The sequence below is a fragment of the Vombatus ursinus genome, unplaced genomic scaffold (genome assembly GCF_900497805.2).
Source record: "Vombatus ursinus unplaced genomic scaffold, bare-nosed wombat genome assembly UNPS02012709.1, whole genome shotgun sequence".
In the NCBI taxonomy this organism is placed as follows: Eukaryota; Metazoa; Chordata; class Mammalia; order Diprotodontia; family Vombatidae; genus Vombatus; species Vombatus ursinus.
Window position 1 is genome coordinate 612,099 of NW_020952487.1, and position 17,745 is coordinate 629,843.

At 40.0% G+C, this 17,745-nt stretch overlaps 1 protein-coding gene across 3 annotated transcripts; it reads right to left on the reverse strand.

The window, feature by feature from the left end:
• Window positions 1–236: 236 nt before the first annotated feature.
• Window positions 237–17,262, reverse strand: GTSF1 (gametocyte specific factor 1). 3 transcript variants are annotated; one of them, XM_027858120.1, is made up of 9 exons: window positions 17,188–17,262; window positions 14,949–15,071; window positions 10,849–10,949; window positions 8,854–8,980; window positions 8,299–8,382; window positions 7,766–7,829; window positions 6,588–6,682; window positions 4,993–5,029; window positions 237–3,387 (listed from the first exon to the last, which is right to left on the reverse strand). In XM_027858120.1, the coding sequence occupies exons 2-8, from the start codon at window positions 14,962–14,964 to the stop codon at window positions 5,013–5,015; spliced, it is 504 nt and encodes a 167-aa protein (XP_027713921.1). In that variant the 5' UTR covers window positions 14,965–15,071; window positions 17,188–17,262; the 3' UTR covers window positions 237–3,387; window positions 4,993–5,012. The 3 variants fall into 3 exon arrangements, with proteins under 3 accessions (XP_027713921.1, XP_027713919.1, XP_027713920.1); XM_027858118.1 differs by having other exon boundaries at window positions 6,552–6,682; XM_027858119.1 differs by having other exon boundaries at window positions 6,552–6,682; window positions 14,949–15,051; window positions 17,188–17,245.
• Window positions 17,263–17,745: the final 483 nt, after the last annotated feature.

A 17,745-nucleotide genomic window follows, 5' to 3' on the forward strand; every position in this document is an offset into this window, starting at 1 on the left:
TGGAGTGGTTTGCCATTTCCTTCTCCAGTAGATCCATTTTGTCAGGCAATCAGAGGTTATGTGACTTGCCTAGGGACACATAGTTAGGCTAGCCTGATGTTGGATTTGAACTCGGGTCTTCCTGACTCCAGACCCAGTGCTCTATCCAGAGCCACTGGCTGCCTCCCCCTTTTTCCTTGCCCCCTATCCAAATAGTAAACCTCAAATCCAAATGTAAGAAAACAACTTAGATCAACTTGATTGAAAGGTACTTTATTTCAATGCAAGCACACAAATAAAAATTAAGGTTCATGGTCTGAGTTCAAATAAGTGTTTTTCATGCAAGAATGGGCTTTAGTTCTTCCATGTAAAATGTGGGAACTCAACAACTGAAATCTTTTCTTTCTAGTCTCCCCCAAACCCTTCACATTGTTTTAGTTTCATATAAAGCAGTCCTCCAACAAGGTAAACACAAATGCAGATCTGCTGACCATATGGCTGTTCTCCTGGGTTACAGTCTGGCCTAAGGTGCTTCTTCTTAGATGCAAACAAGTCTCAGATTTCACAGCTGAGTCACACCGGATATGAAGTTGTAAGAGTCAGTAGACTGGACCTGGCTACAGGCTTGGACTGAGGTCTTCATTCACCTAGTCTAGAAGGACAAGCCAGCCCATGTCTGTTTGTTAGGATGAAGCTGATGATTAAAGTCCCTTGAACTATCAGATTGCTTCTGAAGAGGTTTAAGATTGACATAGACTATGGATGTGCTCTGAAACACCAAAGCACCATGAATACAGGGCTCAAAGGATAAAACAATAGTATCTTTCTCATAGTGTTTAAAGCCTGTTTTTATCTTTTTCTATTATCTGAACAATACAAGCACACAATAAATTTCCTTCCCCCAAATTTGCCAACATATTGAAGACATTTTAAAATGTCATACAAAATGCCTTGAATTTTGCAAGTGCCCCTTTATAGGTAGCCATCATAAGCACAATTTTATCTAATTGTTTTTAGATCAACTTGGAACCTAAATTGAATTCTGAAAAGTGCAACTCAAGTGTTTCAATAATGCCAACAAACACATATATACACATACACATATATGCTTTTTTTTTTAAACATTGAGACTAATTAACACAAGCAGCTACTGTACTCCTGCATCACTGAAATGGTGCTGCAGTACATTATTTTAAATTAAATCCAAACAAATGCTCTCCTTGTTTTGCTCAGGCAGAGCTACCAAGAGAACTAAGCAGCACTTATCACCTACATTTGTTTATTCCTAGTGAGAACATTTACAAATCACCATGGTACTTCCAGCATCCCTGCAGGGAGAGGCAATCTCACCAAAAAGCAAATCCTCCTTAGAGCCTAAGCCCAAAATAAAGTCAAAATACAGGACTCAGTCTTCTCTGGGCCATGAACATTTGAACCATATTTATAGCTCAAACTTAAATGGAGCCCTTAACTAGTAGCATGAACTAAAATAGGAAACAAGTATTTATCTGTCATTCATATCAAAAGAAAATGCTCTCAATAAAGGAACTCCAAAAGCTGGGTTCACAGTGGCTTTTCCTTCAAATTCCCGACTGATGAAGTCTAGTTAGTCAAGTAAAGCAACTTTTTTTTTTTAATCCTTTCTCGGGAATCTCCTATTGGTCACTAAATTTCTGAAACACCTACAATCTTAGGTAAGCTCCTGAACCAGCCAAACAGGCTATTTTAATCATTAGTTTATTGAAGAAACCAGACTTTAGACAGCTCACTCCTGAGTGCCAACAATTAACACTGGCAGGTAATCTGTAGCGAGAGCTATTCACACTCCTAAGGGTCAGGCTACTGGTAATTAGTCTCAAGAGGGGAAGTGAGAAACAAAAGGTATTCTGGGAATGGGGTGGGCAGACATCCTCTCAAAAACAGAAAGGGTTTTCATTTGTCCTTTTTGAATAATAGATACTAGAGTGACTTGCCCTGGGGATGCCTGAAAATCCAAAGTAGTTTTCCACCCAATCATATGTCATATGAACTATGAAAAGGAACAGGAGTTGCCGGCAGCAAAACTTTACCACCTGCTTTCCCCAACTTTGGCAGCAGTTATGGGTCTAACAGTATGTTGTCAACACCAACGAAAGTCAAAACGTTTCTCCCTTCCCCCCCAACTGTATAGCAATAAAGTTCCAATTCAGCCCCTCTCTCACTCCCACCCCACCAGGACCAAGTTAAGCTGTTATGTAGTGCTGATTGACCCTTAAATACGAGAAGGCAGGAAAAAGGGGGAGAAAGAGGAATAATGGGAGTGTGATTTCCTTCCCAATTAAATGTTGTCCACCCCAGAAATACCTATTTCCCCACTCAACCAACAGAGCTGAAAACAGAAATGCTCTATCTTCAAGCCTGATTCCAGAGTTTGTTCCCAGACCAATAGCCCAGGCCTCATTGTTGTAGCTGGGTTCTACAATACCTGCCCTCCCACTAGCCCAACTTCTTCCTTATCTGTTATTGGCAAAGATGGTTAGAGCAGATAATTTTCAGACTCATTTGTTATAGAGTGCTCAGGGCTCCTATCGATGCCAGATCCCCAAAGTCTCTATGGGTTTGTTCCCTTAGTGTTGTGATACTCACACCCTAGGGAAAGTCAGCAAGGTCTTCATACAGTTAAGCTTTGGAGGTTTTTGAAATTAAGTAAATTTCACATAGAGGTGGTAAACCTATCACCCCCTTACATACAGAATGGATACCTCCCTCTATCCTACATCAATATTCACTTCCTAATACGTACCTTGTCTGACAGCTAGTACAATTTCCTTTAGCAACCGGGGAGAAGTAGAAGCAGAAAAATCCATGTGCTTTGGAACAGTAAGATACCCTAAAGGAAAGCTACCAAAAGAAAGCTACTCAAAGTAAAAGTTTTTCTACATGAGCCCTATCCATATTTCAAGGATCTTATGGACCGGAAGACTATAACTGGTCAATTACATAAATGCTGAAACACACCAGGCCTCTTGGTACTATACAGAGATGCACCTGGATTAAGCTTTAAGTGGCACTACTGTTTCTAGCCCAAGTTTTCTGCCTACTGGGACTAGTTTAGGTAAACAGCTTCAAATCACTGCGTGTCCTACACTGGGTAGAAAAGAGAGGTTTTGCTTTTAGGGTTGCTGACAATGTTTTCAGTGCAGCTACTGGGCTAGCCTTAGTACATCTGTGGTTTATTTGGAAAAGCTTTCTGAGGAGGCATTGAAGAAAGGGTTCAAGTGGGGGAAGGGGAGGGGGGGAGGAAAAAAAGGGGACTGGTCAATCAGAGCCACAGACAGTTTATCCTTCCAAAATAAGATTAGGAAGAAAAATGAAGAACCCATGGGTAGTAAGTAGCAGGAGGCAAAAGTGTCTTCTTGGGACTGTCATCTGCAATTAAAAAGAAAAAGAAGAGTTCTTAGTACTTATCAATAATATTATTACCAGTATTAACTGACAAAGGGCCATGAAGCCACAGTGAAATTGAGACCTTGTCTTGTCAGCCTGCTAAGGTGACTCAGGGGCACCCTTCAGCACAGTGCTAAGCACACAAGAGCCCAAGAACACCCTCTGAACACATCAGCATTCACTTTGCTTCATCTCCCAAATGTGCTGGGAGAAAGGAAACTACTCTGAAATTCTCTGAGGCAAATTGGTTTTGTTTTTTTTTTCCTGATTAACTGCAACCCACACTTTACTGATTGTTAGGACCTTTCATCATCCTGTTAGATGAAGAGGATTTGTGGCTGCTTCTGATAAGGACTCTTTCCCTAGACAAATACTTCTTTCCTTTTTCTACCTTAAGTGTAATACAGAACAGTGACTTTTCCAGTTGGAGATAAATGGGGAAGAATGAATTTCCAAAGGAGAGAAGCATCAGTCCCTAAGTATTGAGGGAGGCAGCTTTTCCTCATTTCTCTCCTTAGAAGAGCCACCTTGACCAGCAAGTTGCCATGTGCATGGCCACCACACATCCTGTGGAATACGTCAGAGTGTGGAGCTCAAGGTCGACAATTCATCCGGCCTCCTCAATTTGTGCTTTCCTGACACTCCCCAGGCTATTGTTCACCCTCTCCTTTTGGTGCCAAGAGCATTTCAATAACTCCATTTTCTCTGTTGTAGACATACTGGATAATGTGGCATCAGAATCCATCAAGAAATCAAACACAGGACAGCAACAAACTGAGAAGCATTAGTTCTCAAAGTTAAGGGGTTTTAGCTTTAAATATCTTATATATTTTCTGGAGCATTAAGAACAAAAAAACTAATGAGCTTCAGCACAAAATGATGATTATCCCCTGGATCCATCATTATCCAGAGAGAGATCAGGTTAGAAGTCTAGACTTAGGCCAAGCCTTCATTTCCCTGGAATAGCGTAGCTGGTGGTTTAAGTCTCAAGGTAAGGTCTGAAGCATTCAAATTGGTTCTGCTGTGGGGTGACCTTGAGAAAGGTCTTCATTTACGAAAAGGCCAAGATTTTGAATTCCTCCTGAGAGTTGTGAGGTCCTGCCATATCAAATGCTCAGATAACAGCAACAACATGAGGCCCCTGGAGACCAATAACATCTAAGTGTTTGTTGAAAAAAAAAAAAAAATATATATATATATATATATATATGATTTTATTTGGATGAGTGTTAAACTGTACTGCATGGGTAAAGAATTTTAGGGTCATGAAGCACAGCTGTCTGATTAATTTCAGTCCATTAGAGAGGCATGATATGTCTAAAATGCAACTCTGATAAAAATGAAAAAACAGGCAATGTGTACTGACGTTAAGCAAAACAACTTGGCATGCTAACAGAATTCAAATTTAACCAGCAAATGCCTATTCATTAGCGCGTAAAGCCATAACTGAGGCTATATACTTAGAAACACACACAAAGCTTTAATTTGGCACTATCATCTGAGAGAAAATTGGACCTAAATTGCTTTATGTCCAGTTAAATCCTGCTACCATCTGATGAGATAGTGAAATAAAACTGAAACACTTACTTGATGAGATAGATTTTCAGTTACTGTGCATTTTCATCTATGGAGTAGAAATATTTCAAAATAAATACATCAAGTCAATGGAAACATAACCTATCCCTTATCCCCAACTAAACATGAACCTCTACTATGATGTATGAATTCTAACTACATTAAAAGACTTTGAAAGTCAATGACAAAATGACCAAAAATAGATCCTCAATTCAAGTCTCTAGGCAATTAATTTGGTAATCTCACATTCAATGACTATAGGCCTTCCACCAAAAGAAAATTTAAGAGACAGCTAAATACTCTAAAATTAGTTCAGATACTAGCAAAGATAATTGATACCAAGGGCATTTGAATTTAGAAGTTATACTAGGTCCGAGTGTGGGCATTAAATTGGAAACCAGAGGTTTATGGTAATCCTGGGTATTTGATATATTAGCCATAGCTCTGGGATTAAGAAGTAAAACAGGGACAGAGATATTTTTTAACATGAACTGATAGGGCAAATTAGAGGGAAAAAAAGCCAATGGGTTTAAGAATTGAAGGATCTAGTTTTGTATTCTATTATTTACAATCTTTTTTTAAGGCTTTGACCAAATCATCCAATGTCTCTGCCTCTGTTTTTTATCTGTAAAATGTGAACACTGGACAGCTGGTCATGTTACTTCCCTGATTATCCTTCAGTGGTTCCCTATTTATGGCAAATTAAGTCTAAACTCCTTAGTTTGGAATTCAAGATCTTTTCATACACAATCTGATCCCAACCTATCTTTCTAGTCCTAGTCCTATTCTCCACTACACTACTTCTTTTCCACCTCAACATTCCTGACACTCTAGCCAAGGTGACTTCGAGACACCTCTGTTCTCTTAACAGGTGCCATCTTTTTTTTTTTTTTTTTTTTTTTAGCTTTTGCACAAACCATTCCCTATGCCTGGACCTTTCTCCTACATTTCACTTCTAATCTTAATCTGCTGAAATCCTACCTCTATCCTTCAAGACTTAGTTCTTCTATGAAACTTCTCATTTTCCCCAGCAAGAAATGATTTCTCCCTCTTCTGAACTCTTACACTATCACTTACTACACTCTATCTAGTATCAATTATTTCTGTGTGAAACCCTAATTTTCAAAACTGCCTCATTTGCCCACTTAAATATTAGGAACATTTTTATTACATCTGGCCTATATGCCTCATGATGCAGCTTAAGCCCATTTCCCTGTGTTATTCTCATTTGAGACACAGACTAGCTGGTCAGTGTTCTCCAAATGAAGAACTTTATTACATTAGCATTAGGCTGAATGATTCTAGTTAGTATAAATTTTAGCCATAGTTTTCCTCTAATCCTTTTGTCATCTCTGTCTCTACCGTGTTCTCCCTCTGGGAGGTCCTCCAGAGTGATCTGTAGTTGTAGATCCGAGAGCTGAGTTTTTTACTTCAAAATGTGTCTGGTTAGAAATTGGCATAATGCATGGGTCATCTAAGGGTTCCTCTAATGGCACAGAATTCACAGAAGAAAGGTTTGGGTAACAACCAGCAGAATCAATCCCTGAATAATCAAGGCTGATTCTACTCACATCATGGAGAGAGTGATTCAGCTCCATTCCACTTACTGCTTTTCCATGGTAGTACATATGGCAGAGACTTGGGAACCCGCATGCCTGAAGCCAGGTTATTCTTATGTTCCACAACCAAATTGTTTGCAGGGCTGCAAAAAGAAAGAGGACCTTGACTGTCTTGGTACACTGGGGTCACATGAGGACTAACTTTCAATTTCATAGACAAGAGAACATACAGGCCAATCAGGATGTGTTTCTATAACCTAAGGGAAAAACAACCCCCCACACAGATTTGAAATGTAAAAATATTTCCATCAAAACAGGCCTTCTTGCAATTAGAATTACTCCTTCTCTGAATGGTTCAGTGTTCTGTACCAACATTCAAGAAGGTATAGCCATTTTCACTGTCCAATATGTTAACTGAAATTGAGATAAACAGGGATGCCATCTACTGTTCAAATTCATGACAGGCCCATCAAATCACTTACTAACCATAAAAGACAAAGAAAAAGGCCAAGATGACTAAGTCCAAGGCAGTGAGCCTCATAAAACTAAAATAGGATAAAAGCTATCTTAATGGAATTTATTATTTAAGTCTATTTGATTTTTACCTCCATGAACTTACAAAACAGTATACATAAGACACAGTTATTATTGACTTTGGAGGCTAGGAATCACAAGTCCCAAAATAGTCCATTGGGAAAAATAGAAAAGAACAAACAGGAAATTTAGCATCCAGAGGACACTATCCATTCATTTTCCAACCCCAGATTCTCCCTTGGGTTTGCTACTTAAGATTCTGGCCGGGATATGTATTTCAAGAGTAGAGTTAAAATGCATCTTATTGCTTTTAAGTTAGAAATAAAACTAGTGAAGAGATGGATTTTCTTCTCTTCCCTTTAGGAATTTTAAAATCTCTCTACCTTGAAAGCCTACTACTTTTAAAAAGACTAATCTTTGCTTGTCACTAAAGGGGCAAACTATCAAATTGGAAAAGTAGCGATTTTTAAAACACCATTTACAGCATATCAAGAAAAACTAAGCAGTAGAACTATGTAGTATCCCAGTGTTACATAATAGCCCAGACACCAAGAACAACAGGTCAGGCTGCAGCTCAAAGTATGGAGCCACTGAGGCACATTCTAGGAACAGCCCAATACCGAAGAGGTGACTTTTAAACAACAGAATATTCAACATAAAGGAACAGCATCAAGAGACACCATTTTCATTACCTGTTATTGCCAGTGCAGTTAGCAGTGCCCCAGACAAAGGTGGTGCTGGACTGCTCCCACACATCTGCCAAAGGAAGCAAAACACAGCTTGTAACACTTATTTAGGAAGGCACCAGTGTGAGCCAGCATGCAGAAGCTGTGAAATGGGGAATCAAGCGCCTGAGTTTAAAGAAGGGAGTAAAAATTGATCAAGTGTCCTGACTAAGTGACAGTGTAGCAGGAATTTAATTGAAAGATATAAACGCACATGGCATAAATAATAATAAATGTGTCTATTAACAACCAAACACAGATGGCACAACACAATTTATGGAAAAAACAGATGTGAGGAAGTGTTTTTTCCATTCAGAGATGGGCTGCTCCACGTGTCTACCATGTAATACAACAGCACTCATTCTGGGGCCCAATAAAAATTATCAGGCGTCTTAAACAATACAGAATGTTCTTAAAAGACAGAAATATTTATCCTGTGCTTAGCAGCCCGACTATGGAATGAGAAGCTATGAACAGAGAAAAGAGTAGAGGTACCTCACCTTTATCCCAGTCTTCGTCACAAGGAGGGGACTGCCATGTGTTCACAGTCAGACCCTCGCATCTGTAGTTCCTGGACTGGCTGACTGTGAAACAATACAGATTCCCACATAAGCAGGAGGCACTGCCAAGTTACATTGCTTCAAGGGGTTAGCAGGCAGGGCAGCCAAATGCTTCTTTGTTTCTGAAAGAAGGACAAGTCTAAAATCTAAACAAAGGGACCTTATCTTTTCCCTGACAGTACCCAAAGAGCCTGGGGTGGGGGTGGGTGTCCAAGGAGGGAGCAAAAACAAAGAAGTCTAGCGTAATATTTATGGCAATAATATGAGATTTTTATTTTTAAGATAAATTGTTAGTAAAAATAGTCAGCTTGTTCAGAAGAGAAAGGAGCCTGATAAATACAGCATGACAGACTATTCCTGCTGGGGGACAAAATCTTATAAACACAAAACCTTTTGGAATGGAGTGGGACAAAAAAAATTAGACTAATCAAGTGGTATATCAGTTTTTTCGGTGTTAGGTCCCAATATCAAAGTACTTCAGCTGCTGATTCTTACCAACGTCCTGCTCAATGCAGCTTTTGTCAACGCAGCTTGAGATGTGGCGACCGATTTCAGCCCGGGGAACTTGGTGGCGAGCGTTGAAAGGACACGTAGCCAATTTGTTTGCAACATCAGGGTGGTTCTACCAAAGCAAAGTCAAGGAACTCATCAGTTTCTTAGCCCTCCAAGGAGGGTTTGATTTAGCTTTGTTCTATAAATGCTTTATAAAAATTTTTCTTAGTCAGTGGCTTAAATAGGGTAAAAATCCTTAGTAGGAAATCAAAACAGTGATTACTTACTACTCATAGTTTACCTAATTAATCCTCACAAACCCACCCACAATTTAAGTTTAATTATACTCATTGTAGAAAGAGCTTTAGGTCTTTAAGAGGAAAAGGGTGAAGTGGCTTACCAACAGAAAGACAAGTCAACATAGAATTGACTTTCTTAACAGAATTCCCAATCCCCATGTTTAATTCTCAAGGTCATACACTTTCCTGGGAAGGGGAATTTAATCTGAAATTGAATACAAATCTCTGACTATTTGATTGCTTGATCTTTAAGATCAACAGTAAAAAATACCCACCGCCTAGGCTGAAGTAGAGGCAGATAAAGTAAGGCTAGATAAGCAGCTGGAAAGGAGCTCTTGTAGCTGCAGCAAAGGATTGTTCAGGTTTAACACAATAAAGCCCATTTAAAGTCATGAGTCCTGGGATAAAGGTCTGAACAATCTGACCTTTACTGTAGTCATTTCCCTTAGGAAGAGTTATCAAAAAATAACTGGTGACTTGTTCTTGAAATAAAGTGTATGGATGGGGTCATTCTATCCAAATTCTATCATCAAAACAAAGACAACTGGGAAGCAAAGAAATTCAGTTTGACTGCCAGCACAGGCTCAAGAGGGCAAGAAATGGGAAGGGAAAAGCATAAAGAAGGGGTTGTGGGGAGAAGGAAAGGGGAACAAAGGAACAGGAAAAAATCGTAGACATGGGAATTCCAATCTGTGGGGGTGGAGATTGAGCTACTTCCAGTGGGTCAAGACTTCAACAGGAGAGAAAGGCATTGCCTGTGGCTTCCAGGTACCATCTGTTACTTTCCCACCAAAAGTGTCTGAGGGCCAAGGGAAGGGGAAGAGTCAGGACAGCTGCCACCTGGAGACCAAAGCAGCTTAGAGAGCTGATGGTCATGAAATAGGCTAGGAACCCTGCTCTAGAAACTAAGAGGGAAGAGGGCATTTATCAATCATATTTATTAAGTACCTATTATGAACTTGTGAAACTAGATTCTTTCTTTTCAGTCAGTTTGTTATTATTAAACTTACTGCTGAGTAACTTGAATTAATATGAACATTATTTCCATAGCATAACTCTTGAATAGAAGTTATACCTCTTGTCTCAGGTGCTTGCATTTCAGCAACAACGATAGCGTATCTTCAGCAACTTACTAACAGTGAGGTTAACCCTAGCCATGCTTATACAAGAAAGAAAGCTTGGTAAGTTCTGCAGATGCTTACTGTTCAAGTTCAGTGAAGAAATTATTTCTAGGACAATAATATTTTCCTGATTCTGACCTCTAAGTAAGTTAAATTTCAGTCAGATATCCAAACTGAAATACAGTTTTAAATCTCCAAGTAAAAAAAAAATCTGAAAAATTTCTACTACCATTTGACCCTTACATTCCAAAACTATGAATAAATCAAAGTCATAAGGCAGGAGGGTTTTTTCCTATTGCTTGCAAAGCTTGGTGTTTTCTGTTTTCTGTCTACAAAGGGTGAAAAGTACTGCTTCTCTAGAGTTGCTTCTGACATCTCCAAACAAATAAACAAAACCCATCTAATATACCTAGAGGAAAAGAAAGTCCCTTCTACAAATGTTGTGACAAAAATAGAGGAAGATTCATCAAACAGGCAGTCCACTAAAAATTATGCACTGAGATGACTTGATTTTTACTTATTAAGATGGGATAGGTTATGAGGACATTAAAAAGCAAATGAGGAAAACAATCCCCTACCTTTCTGCATTTGATCAGATGATAAGGGAACCTGCAGGCCCTGATCTGATGGTTTTTATCATATGGGCATTGTATCAGCTTCTCTGGATCCAAGGAATCAACTATAAGGGAAGAGAGAAACACAATGAATATAAAGCAAAACAGCATACATAAAACTGTAGCCCATGAAGCATGTTGGATTTTCAGGGGATCAGCAAGGTTTAGTAATTGCAAAAAAATTCTATTTTTCATAGTTCGTGATATAAGACAATCTAAAAGATAACTAAAGCATCTAAAAAATGACTATATTTTAAAATGGAATCACAGCTCGAAGCAGACAAAAGGAGCTGTCACAGAATCTTAATGAGCCTAGCAGAACCACATATACTCTGGATTGTTAATTCCTTTTTGATTTTATGCATAACTGCAGATGCTATTAGTTTATTTGTAGGCTGTAAAAGCAAACAGTTAAATGAAACCCCTTTTTCTTTTTAAGAAATATGAATGCAGGGTTCATTCCCATAACACCTAGCCACATACCTTATATGTGCTCAATAAAAATTAGTATGAGGATGTTCCTTTGGTTCTGTTTTCTCTATAGGTTATTCTCATGAAGAGTTCTTAATCTTAGCTACTTAAGTTTGTCTATTCATTCAAAAAACACTGGCATTGCACAAAGGGATGAACGCAACTTATTCTCTGCTCTCAAGACATTCAGAAGAACTTAGTAAATGTATAATCTAGTTATTACTTAAATGAAAACAGAACCTAAACCAGAAAGGCATATTCATTTTTTCATATTTTAGAATATACCTAAGATGGGAATGACTTAATCTGCACAGAGGAACTGTAGTAGTTTCTCTGGATCCAAAGAATCAAACTGAAATCAGCTTTATAAAAGACCGGTGACAGAGGTACAAAATCTTCTTCCTCAAGTTATAAGTGATATGGCCAGTTATAACAAATGTATGTATATATGTATTCAGAGACCTTGATTCTGGTTCACAAGATGCCCAGAAGTGTACACAAAGGAGATTCTTTACCTGAATCAGAAAAGTCTCAGGGAGACATACTTGATAATGGTTTTTAAAGTACCTTAAAGCAATGTCATGTGAGGGAGGGGTCAGACTTGTTCTGTTTGGCTCCCAGAAGACAGAACCAGGAGCAATCAGTAGAAGTTGCCAAGAGATAAATTTAGGACTGCTGTCAGAAGAAGCTTCCTAACAATTCTAGAGTAGAATGGGCTGCCTTGAGGGCCAGTGCCACCCTGCCCTACCAGCCCAACCGCTCCCATCCCCCCAGGGTCTTTAAGAAGAGACTGGACCAATTAACAGGTGTGTTAGAGTTCAGGATCTGAAAGGTATGAGTTTGACTTCATGGACTCTGAGGTCCCTTCCAACCTTCTTAATTCTGTGATACTGTGGAAGACATCCAGGGTCCTGTCCCAAATTTGGAAAGGAGAAGTTAAAAGGTTAAATTTATTTTTAGTGGATTATAATAACCTAACAACATGCCCTTACCACCACTGAAAGTTTGATAACAATGAAATAAGATAAACCATTCACAATGAAAAGAAGTTTATAAGCCAGAGGACAGCTATGGAAATCAGGAGTCAGTAGAGAATTGAAGCTGACAGTTTCACTGGAAGAGAGGTAAACATGGAATAAATTGCTAACCATGATCATGATGCAAATGAGCCAGAGGAGACTTGAAGGACAGAGAGAGCAGAAAGAAATGAAAGTCTTAGAGGATGGGTTTATTATGCCTACCAACCTTTTCTTGATCAGCAGTCTCCTTATAGTCTAATGTTCCAGGACATCAAGGGGCAGTTTACAGATGTAAATTCTGATTAGTTTCCCTTCATTTGTTTTGTTCCATAACTAGCAAACGTTAGACCATGTTACTAGCTGACAGAATGTATGTCACTTTATGATTCATGCCCATACAGATGCATAGGGCTTTTGGGCAAAAGACTAAATTTGGACATCCTAGTAGAATACCTCTGTTGTAAAATTTTGCTCAGAAACACTTTGATGTTTCTCATACTTGGCAATGTGCCAAAGTGAATGGTGAAGAAATGGGAACATGAAGGAGACTTCAAAGACAAATGAATTATTAGCCAAAGATACCCCTATATGAGATTAAGGGATTTTTAATTGTCACTTTGGTAAAATGTCCATCACTCACAACACTCTATCTCCCATTTCTGGGCCTTTGTACAGATTGTGTCCCCTATGCCTGCAACAATGCAGTCCTTTCTCACTTAGGCCTCTTAGAATGAATTCCCCATTTCCTTCAAAGCTTAGCTAAAACATCACCTTCTACATGAAGCCTTTCCTGATCCCTCCCCATAGCTAATGCTCCCTCCTACCCATTACCTCATCTTTATGTATTTATTTTGTACATATTCGTATTTGTACATGTTGTCTCCTCCAAAGGAGTAAAAACTCCTTAAAGGCAAAGACTTTCTCTTTTGTCTTTATATCCCAAAACCTAGAACAGTGCTCATCACTTAGCAGATATTTAATAAACGCTTACTGATTGAAAATTTGAAAAATGCACATCCTGTGAAGCATCATCACGCTAAAAAATAACCAGTAGTTGGCTGCTAAGATAAAGTAATGAAGACAATGTCTACAAGATCTATGTGGGAAAGTCTGCTTTAAAAAAAAAAAACAAAAAAAACAGGTGGCAGTGGGTCTGTAAAGATGAACAGAAATCTCCCTTTTTGAAATGTAAATACATTTTTAAAAAGGTATTTGTGGATTTACTGGTGACACAAGGGCAACCATTCTAAACAGACAATAAGAGCAATTTCTGTTTCATTTTTAACTTTTTGTCTATTAATTAACTTAACATCTCTGTTCCTTATTTTAGTGATCTAACTTTCACTGTTCTACCAGGAGACAGAAAAGAGCTGGAATTGCCTTCATTAAGACATCAATTAGATGGGGATTCTGAGTAAGTATGCACAATACGTTTCTCTAACTTGTGTGACATTAAAATAGGGTATTATGTTTAAACAATGAAAGAAGATTCTAGTTAACTAGCTGTGCCAACTTTGTAACCCCGGTGAGGTCAGTGTTGTCAAACTCAAACAGAAATGGATACGTGCCAGCTTCAGGTAGAATTAAAAAATCCACAAATTAACATTATTTATGCTGTATTGTATTTTTGTTTTGCTAAAAAATTTGCCAATTACATTTTAATGTGTTTGTCACTTTTGGAACTAGCCTATCTCTACAATTCTTTCAAGTTCTAAAATGCTTTCAATCTAGATGCCAAAATTCCCTTTGGTTTCCCAGAGGTCCCAAGACAATTGAATTATAAGAATCCAACCAGGAATTCTATAATCTCAAGGGTTAATTGTACTTCAGCCTCAGTTACCTTTTATATACCCTTTTATCATCCCTGTAAACAGAAAGGGCCAGAAGTTATTTTACCCATGCCCTAGTTGGAAAAACTGAATTCCAGAAAGGTTAAATAACTTGGAACACTGTGAATTAGTGAAGAACTAAACTGTTTCTTGTTTCTTGGAAGTTTTTTTAAAATATATTTTTAAATTTATTTATTTTTAGTTTTCAACATTCACTTCCATATGATTGAGTTCCAAATTTTATCCCCATCTCATCCTTCCCCCCACCCCAAGATGGCATTCATTCTGTATACTCCTTCATCTAATTTGCCCTCCCTTCTATCTCTGCCCCCCCCATCCCCTTCCCCTTCTATTTTCCCATAGGGCAGGATAGTTTTCAATACCCCATTTCCTGTATTTCTTATTTCCCAGTTGTATGTGAAAACAATTTTTTTTAACATGTGTTTTTAAAACTTTGGGTTCCAAATCTTGGAAGTTCTTTTGACTTCAAATATCTCTTGTGGATCAAATCCAAAATACTTTATTGCAAATGTGAGTACTTCTAAATATCAACTATTATAGTAGAAATTTTACCCATCTTCCTCCTGTACAATGCCAACTCAACTTGAACACCTCGGAGCAACATCTGTGCTATCCTTTTCAGCACCTGTAGTAAGCTAGAAGTCTTGGTCAGTGAAACAGAATAAATTACTAGGTTTTTGCTTTCTATGAGCAAGCAGAGATCTATTTATCAGTAAGAACGTACCATAATTGTCTTCCATGTCTGCAGTGAAAAGTAGGCAGACCCAAGTGCTCTCTCAAAGCTGTGATTCAGGGAACCAGAAATGGCATCCACCAAAAGGCTCCAACTCAAAGAAACGGAGTCAAACTGGAATTAAAATCAGATTTAACTTGGGCACAAGCAAAAGAAAACCCCTCATCAAATCCCGTGATTTTGTATTTTTTTTTTAAACAAAGAACTTACATAACCCTGCCTGATTCACATTCACTGCAATAAGCAGATTCTCAGGCCTTCCAACACTTAAGAAAAATGGAAGATGACAACCAATTCAAATTGTATTCAGGTGATAAACTGGCAGACTTATTTTAACTGTTATTACAACTACCTGTCACTCTTTACCACCTCTTCAGTTTTGAAATGCTGTTAAATGTTACGGAAGCAATAATAAAAAAAAAAAAACAAACCCAGAAGAGTACCATGTTATTTAAGCACCTGATTATAAAACACAGGAAGAGAGAAACATATTTTTAAACTCCCTGCTCAACTTCTTAAAGTGGGGGGGGGGGGAGAAAGGACAGTACTCCTTTCTAGCAGTTGAAACTAAAACATCAGTGCCAGGCAGCAGATTTTAAGTCAGGCCCTTCACTTCATCTAGACGTAAAATGTCTTCTTTAAATGTGGTAGGGGCAGTATCACAAGCTGAATGATTCCAGCGAACTGCCCTTTCACCCACACTCTAAAAGAGCTACCCGCCACTCTTCATACTCCCTACCCCACCCAAGCAGAGCTTAATAGTGGTGATATTTAAGATCCTCCAGGTAACAATCATTCTTTGTTCAACAGGAATACTTCTGGCTAAGACGACTTGAGAGGGCTGTCCATTTCCTAGATAATATGACCAGATGTGAGATAGTTTGTAACAGATACCTCAGAAGGGCAGAAAATGAAGTATGACTGGTGCCCCAGTTTTCTTCCATCTGAAGAGATGTCTTATTAGTGGGTATCGTGATGAAATATACTTATGGTTATGGGGGGGGGGAAGAAGAGCACAACTTCTAAGTCATAAACCAGCACTCCTGCCCAACTGCTGGCTCAGATTAACAGCTCCTGCTGTCTAGGGAACTGTTTCCCCTGGGGTACCCTCCCCCCGTTCTATGACATAACAGTCTTGGAACGCCACGTTGGAAAACACAAATGACCCGCGGGAACACTAGGAGCGTAACCGTTCTAGAGCTGATTGGTTAATTACACTCACTAAAGTGGGCTTGCCCTTCCAATTATTAAATTCTTATCTTTCCTTCGGAGGGGATCTTTATTCGTATGGGGCTACTTTTATACCATTCTATCTTTTAAAACTAAATTAAAAGGATGTTTTGAGAGCTTCTCGAAGTTGGTGGGGTTTTTTGGGGGGGGGCGTGGGAGACGCACAGAATAGAAAAAGCCAAAAAAGGAGCTTGAGGGCCCTTTGTTACGTAACCCCGTTATTTGACTGAGGGAAAAAAAAAAGCCCAACGACTGGATATAGCACCCTCCCCACCCCCCAATCTCGCGGCCCGGGTCGCCCACCTCCAACCTAACTTTAGGGTTCGATTTAAATGAACGAAGGTAACAAAGGTTAAAAAAAATTGCCTCCTAATCTCAAACCTTCACTTCTGGCAACGGGGGGAATAAACCCTCCCCTTCTCCCAGTTTTTAACCTCGGCTCCCCCCACTTTTTCTTCGTCCCTTAACTACCCTCTCCCGCAGGAGTTTCATGTTTAGTTTGTTTAGTAACATATATTAAATTTAAATATAGGGAGCGGGAGAAAGCCCGTGGGCTAGCTCCACTTAAGCCGAGGGGTCTCGGCGGCCGCGGCCTCTCTGGCGTTGCTTCCCTTTGGGGGGAGGAAAAAAAAAAGGTCCAGGAAGAGTTGTGCCCGTGGGGGTCCCGGACAGGGACCTGATGGACGGAGGTGGGCAGCCTGGCGGTCGAGAAGGGGGAGAGGGGCGGCAGGAGGCCGCCGGAGGCGAGGGTGGGCAACCAGGGCTGAGCGCGCAGCCGCCATTGCCTCCTGTGGTAGAGGCGGCGTCGAGAAAAAGGCGGGAGAGAGAAGAGAGGCGCGCCAAAACGAGCCACATGGAGGTAGGCTTTGGAAAAGGAAACCGGGGCTGGGCAGGGCCAAGGCCACTCGAGAGGAGCGCCCCGGGGAGCCGAGAAGGGGAGTTCCTGTCCAGGGAAAGAGGGCTAAACCGGACCCGCTCCAGGCGCCTGACGCGACCCTACCTCAGAGCCCAGCCGCACTGCCAGCTCCCAATTGTGGTACCGCACCTCAGCTCCCAGGCAACGCCCACTTCCGGCCCTTGGCGTTAGGGCGGAGCCCACTTCCGGTGGCGAGCTGGGTTTTTCTCTCCCCGCCCCCTCCCCTTCCCTGCACCTCTGTGAGGATGAGAGCGAGGCTTTCGGCCCCCTCCCCCACTACCAGCCCGAGAACCCAGAACGAGGCTCCATTGTTAGCGTTCTCGTTTGCGCTGGACCGCTTTAGTGAGGAGGGGGAGGGGCTTTTCTAAGAGGTAGGAGAAAGGAGAGGGGAAAAGGAAAGGAGTGAAGGGGAGAAGAGAAAGAAAAGAAAAAGGAAGGGAAAGAGAAGAAAGGGGTGAAAGAGGGAAAGAGGAGAGCAAAGAAAAAAGTAGAAAAGAGAGGAGAGGAAAGAAAGAAAAGAATGGAAAAGAGAGAAAGGGGAAAGGAAGTGAAAAGAAGGAGGAAAATTAAAGAGAAGAGAAGGAAAAGAAGAGAAAGTAGGAGAAGAGGCAGAGAAGAATGGGCGGAGACTCCCACCCGCTC

Coding starts and splice junctions, on each gene's coding strand:
- GTSF1 (XM_027858118.1), bottom strand. Junction 8,383..8,853: donor CTGCATTGAGCAGGACGTTG/GTAAGAATCAGC, acceptor ATTGTTTCACAG/TCAGCCAGTCCAGGAACTAC. Junction 6,683..7,765: donor AACTGCACTGGCAATAACAG/GTAATGAAAATG, acceptor TTCTTTTTGCAG/CCCTGCAAACAATTTGGTTG.